The sequence below is a fragment of the Sinocyclocheilus grahami genome, unplaced genomic scaffold (genome assembly GCF_001515645.1).
Source record: "Sinocyclocheilus grahami isolate Dianchi unplaced genomic scaffold, SAMN03320097.WGS_v1.1 scaffold739.1, whole genome shotgun sequence".
In the NCBI taxonomy this organism is placed as follows: Eukaryota; Metazoa; Chordata; class Actinopteri; order Cypriniformes; family Cyprinidae; genus Sinocyclocheilus; species Sinocyclocheilus grahami.
The window spans coordinates 5772-11260 of NW_015505918.1; the positions used below are offsets into that span (position 1 = coordinate 5772).

At 35.1% G+C, this 5489-nt stretch overlaps 1 protein-coding gene and 1 long non-coding RNA gene across 2 annotated transcripts in view; one reads left to right on the plus strand and one right to left on the minus strand.

Moving 5' to 3' along the window:
- LOC107560678 (chloride channel CLIC-like protein 1) overlaps window positions 1-3027 on the minus strand; it is a 7104-nt gene extending 4077 nt beyond the window's left edge. Inside the window, exons 1-2 of the mRNA XM_016244919.1 lie at window positions 2966-3027; window positions 2172-2289 (exon numbers count right to left, since the gene is read on the minus strand). Of these exons, the coding sequence (XP_016100405.1) occupies window positions 2172-2289; window positions 2966-3027 (180 nt within the window). The remainder of the gene's footprint in view (window positions 1-2171; window positions 2290-2965) is intronic.
- Window positions 3028-3443: 416 nt separating this feature from the next.
- On the plus strand, window positions 3444-4586 carry LOC107560688 (uncharacterized). Its single transcript, XR_001605759.1, has 3 exons — window positions 3444-3455; window positions 4338-4451; window positions 4538-4586. It is a non-coding gene; the product is annotated as an uncharacterized lncRNA (long non-coding RNA).
- The last annotated feature ends 903 nt before the right edge of the window (window positions 4587-5489 follow it).

Genomic DNA, 5489 nt, shown 5'->3' on the forward strand with positions numbered 1-5489 from the left:
ACGGGTGGGACATGTCCCCACCACTTTTTGCCAGGGTCGATATTGTCCCTACCACTTTTTGAAAGTAATTGAAAAATATATTGCGGAAGGTAGGCTATATGTATTAAAGGGAAAACAAGATCAACAAATCATTCTTCATAATCTAATTAGGGTGATAAAAAAAAAACTACTTATGCATGCATAACTCGTGCAGTGCAATAACAACGTGATTTGCAACTGTCGCACTTTTCGTAATGTCATTAGGCTATAGCATTTTATTTTAAAAATGGAGAGCTGCCTGAGAGAGGCCTGCCCTCTACTTTTTCTAGTCAACTAGTCGCACGTTATATTAAATTGATTAATATAATAATATATTAATTATTAAATATATAATTTATAAGCGCCATACTTCAATATAGGCTATAGGCAGACGTATTAGGCTAGAGCCTATTCCGCGCTCAAGCTCGCGCATAAAGCAATACGCGAATATTGACGGTTTTCACGCTTAAGTCAAGTAAAAGACCGCTTCTTAAACCAGAGAAGGTTTTTTCGAGTTAAATTTCGAGTAAAAAAGTCATAATTGAGAGATATAAATTCACAATTTTTTTTCTCGCATTTGCGAGTTTATATCACACAATTCTGACTTTATAACACATTATATACACATTATATCTCACAATTCTGACAAAAAAAGTCAGAATTGCGAGATATAATGTGTATATAATGTGTTATAAAGTCAGAATTATGAGATATAAACTCGCAATTCTGAGAACATATCAGTCTTTTTCCACCCCTCAAAATTGGACTTTAACTCGCAATTGCGAGTTTATATCATGCAATTCTGACTTTATAACTCGCATATGCATGTCATAAAGTCAGAATTGCAAGAAAAAACGTCAGAATTGTGAGATATAAAGTCGCAATTGCGAGAAAAAAAGTCAGAATTGCGAGTTATCTTGCAATTCTGACTTTAGAACTCGCAATTGTGAGTTTATATCACGCAATTCTGAGAAATAAAGTCAGATTTGTGAGATTATATCTCGCAATTCTGACTTTATTTATGAAAAATGTCAGAATTGTGAGATACGAAGTTACAATAACCTTTTTTTATTTTTTATTCAGTGGCGGAAACGGGCTTCCATAAAGTATCTGTATTTCATCAGACTATTTTTAAACTCGCAATTGCCAGTTAATCTCACAATTCTGAGAAAAAAAGTAAGAATTGCGAGGGAAAAAAAGTCAGTATTGTTTTTATCTCGCAATTGTGACTTTATATCTCACAATTCTGTGGAAAAAAAGGTCAGAATTGTGAGATAAAAACCTTTTTTTTTTTCTTTTTTTTTTTAATTCAGTGGCCTTCCATACCTTATGCTATGGAGGCTCTCTCTCTTTTTTTTGATTCCTCAGTGTTTGTTAAACGTTCTGTAATTTATTAGTCATTATATAGCCTAATGCAGCGTGTAGGCCTATGCCATGCCTCATCTTATTCGTTTTTGTTAATAACGTTTTGTAAGCTAGTTTGTCATTGAATACTGTTTTATTGTTGTTGTGCATTTTAATTAAAAATAATTAATCCATCTTTTTTTTTTTGTCTTAAAAGGTGAAAGGTGTATAGATGTAAGCAAAACAGACAATTATATTTTATTGTAAAACCTGGCAAGATCGTGAAATCGAAAGTGAAAGCATCCAAAGCCCGGCTTATAACATAGCAAAAGAGGAACTCCCGTTCACAAAATTCATATCACAAATAATACTACTGATGAAAAAGATCGGGTTGAATGTTAGCTACTTTCGTTTCCATATAACTATAAACTACCATAAAAGTTCATCAGGGTGCATTGATTAACAGCATGTTGTAGCAAAAAAAAAAAAAAAAACGTGCTGGGGCAGCCACCTGAGAAAGTTAATGGCAAAAGAGCGAGCAGGGGGAAGAATGAGTCTGGAGCCCTGAATTGCCCAGCTCCCTGTCAATGATCTACCTGCGTTCAAAATTCTCTGGCCCTGCCCCTGGTACATCGATGTATTTTTGAAAAGCAAAAATTAAGTTTGTTTAACTCTAAACCCAGTCCCCAAGTAAATTAGGTTATTAAATAAAAAACTAGCAAAACGAGTTGCACGGTGTCCCCACCACTTTTCAAAGCAAAGTTACGCCACTGATTAATATACTTCCAGATGATTTAATAATGTTTTACCATTGCTGGTTTTCTCATGCGCTTTGTCATCGGGTCGTAGTTGAGCAAGTCATATGGATCAATCCATGCATCATCCTCATCCTCCTGGTGGGTATTTGCATTTGCAATAACAAACAAACTACAAAAAATTTGCAAACTCCAGAAACCAAACGATGAACAGAATGACACCTTCATAATCTCCACTGGAACAGAAGAGAAAACAAACTTGTTGGTAAAACAACTACTGGTCGATTGTTATAAATGTATATAAAGTTCAGAATCAGCTTTTGTGGAAACATATTGATGGCTAAACATTTTCCGTGATGGAAGAGAGTTGCCATATATTGTCACAATACCGTCACCTATAGATTCATAACCGCAAATATTCCAAATCCGGTTAAACCTTGGGTTCAATTAGGTGAACGGAACGAGACTGCTGTGTTAATAAAAACTTGGACTCATATATATACTACCAGTCAAAAGTTTTGAACAGTAAGATTTTTTTATGTTTTTTAAAGAATTCTCTTCTGCTCACCAAGCCTGCATTTCAAAAGCATTAATAAAACATTTCTGTTCAAAAACTTGTGAAGTCAAGTCATTAGGAAAAACTATTTATATGTGAATAAAAACTATCAACAGCGCTGACAGTGTAGACATATTATGCTGTTTACAATTCCTTTGTAAAAAAAAAAAAAATACAGAACATTAAATTCTACATTGTTTTGTATGTATACTCGACTTGTGAATTGATACATATTTGTCATGCAAAACAATTCTAGATAAGTATATTTCAGTAAAACCTTTGTCTAACTTACCTTGACAAGTAAACCTTGACGCCCTGGTCTCTTTGAGAGTAGAAGTGAGCAGGCAGCTGCATTGATGGGAGGAGTGAAATAAGGGCAGTGACGGACACTTCTCGTAACCGTTCAATTGGATGTAATTTAAGTTCTGTTGCTTTTATATTAAAATAAATCTTTTTTTTTTTTTTTTTGCATTTCCTTAAGATTCTCAGAGACTGTACACTCAAAAAAATCAACTAGCCACTTGCTTGATTTGCAAAATACAAATATGTCTGATTAATATGAATACAACGAGTTTACTTCTGTTAAATGATTCATTCTTGTTATTTGTAACTAAATTAAGAAATAATCAAATGAATTAGATCAGCACTTGTTGATTCAATGAGACTGAGGCGCTTCATATCAACAACTCTCTCTGGTGAGTCACTGCGCATGCTCAGCACTGCGGCGGGAAGTTCGGGAACACGTCACGCAGTGGAGTTTTGTGAGCGGTTTGATATTGAGGGTAAGTACTTGATATGTACCTGTTTGTAATTAGTACCGTGGATTATAGATGAAAAATTAGTTATTAGACACTGTGGTGATGTTTCTAAGCAGACTTATTTTCCCAGACTCGAAGCACATGTGTTGGGTTCAATTCCGTGTCTTCGTCGATAAGAGTTTCACCTTAAGGTTAATATATCCGCTACAATAGGTGCATTTCAGTCACAATTCAATGCTAGCTACGCCTAACTATTAACTACATGACCTACGATAAACCTGAACTCTACATTACCCCAACAATGGGAGGGGAAAACGGGAGATAAAGTGAATGCAGAGTCGATGAATCAATGTGCACTTCTCATCGCTCTTTTCAGTCTAGCTAACGCTTATAGGGCTTTTTTTTTGTATGTTTTTAGTGTGCCAACAGAGGGACTGTTGTCATTAGCCAAATTAACTAACGTTGGCCTGGCCCTATGCGTATGTCAGCAAAATATTACTTTAAACGTTCTATAACTAGACATTTCTCTCTTTTCAAACATAGTTTCAAAATGCCACATAATGCTAACTTACCCAGCTTATTGAATACAGTATGCAAAAATGGTCAAGTAAAATCTATGATGCAGTCGACCATATATTTGAAATGTCCTTACAAATTGCAGTTAAAGTTATGATTGAGTAGGTATGCATGGTTTTATTCAGGGATTATAGTTATAAATAAATATAAGTAAAACTCTTGATATTTAGTAACAGCAGCCAGTAGTGGTCATTTACTTTGGCCCGGTTTTTAAAGTCAGTCTTTGAAATTAGGAGAGTTTTTTCTGTTTTCTGGCCTTAGCATACACATTAGAGTAAGTACATTTGTTGCAGTTTTGCAGGTTAACTTTTATACATTTCTTTTTCACAGCGGAAATGTTCCTTTTTTTCCCGTACAAAAAAAAGAAAAGAAAAGAAAAAGGCTACATCACAATGTAAAGCTGTCCCCATGCTCTTCTGCTGCGAACCTCACCTTTATTACATGGTAAGTAGTTTTTCTTAACACTCACATACAGTAATGTATAACTAACTATCCTTGATTACTGAACTTTCCTTTTCTTTCTCTTTCAGTGACGTGTATGTGGCAGTGCAGGCAGTGTGTTGCAAAGGAGAGTTGTAGGTACAAATTACTTAAGCATTATTAACTAAACCATTGTTTTTTGCATTTTTTCTGTGCTTTTTTTTTGTAGAGTACTGAACTTTTAGTAATGTCTTGCTGCTTAGTGCTGTCTACTAAAACAAATCTAATTGAAACAACAAGATAGATATTCTTTAAACTACCAAAACCATACTTGAACAAGACATTAACTAGTTGATGTAACAAGGCAGAATGTTGTTGAATTGAAGTGCTTTACCGACATTGAGTGAATAAGAATAAATTTGATAAGACTAACACAATACAAACATTTTGATTCAATTAGTTGCAAAGAAGTTATCATGTTTAATCTACAAATGTATATTGTGTTCATATAACATATTCAAAGCAGTCCATGTTTACTTGATTTGATTAGATGCATAATGGGTGCTATGATTAAATCACGTTCATTCAACAATTTATTTTTTTGAGTGTAGCTGTGTCCAAGGCCAGGCCTCCGAAGTGCACAAAGGACGCTCCGCCTTCGCAGGATTTCCTAATTACGACACCAGAGCTTCCCAATTAGCGCTGTGTCACATAGTAACGGTGCAGGAGGAGAGCTGACGAGAGGACAATCCTGCCAGGATAGGTAGAGCCAGAATTGCTAATTTTTGTTTTTATGTTTTACGTCATAATGGAGGAGACGTGATGTACCTCAGGCTTAGCCAAGACCGAGGCCAGATAAATTACACTGGTTTGCTGCGTCCTTTGTCGGATTACAACTTTAAATGCAGGAATTGGCTTGGAGCTTACTTGAATAATGTAATTATACATATGAAAAACTAGGGATGCACCGATATGAAAATTTTGGCCGATACCGATAACCGAAACTACAAAATACGCACACACACACACACACATAGCAGTTCAAATGCTGATATCTTACAA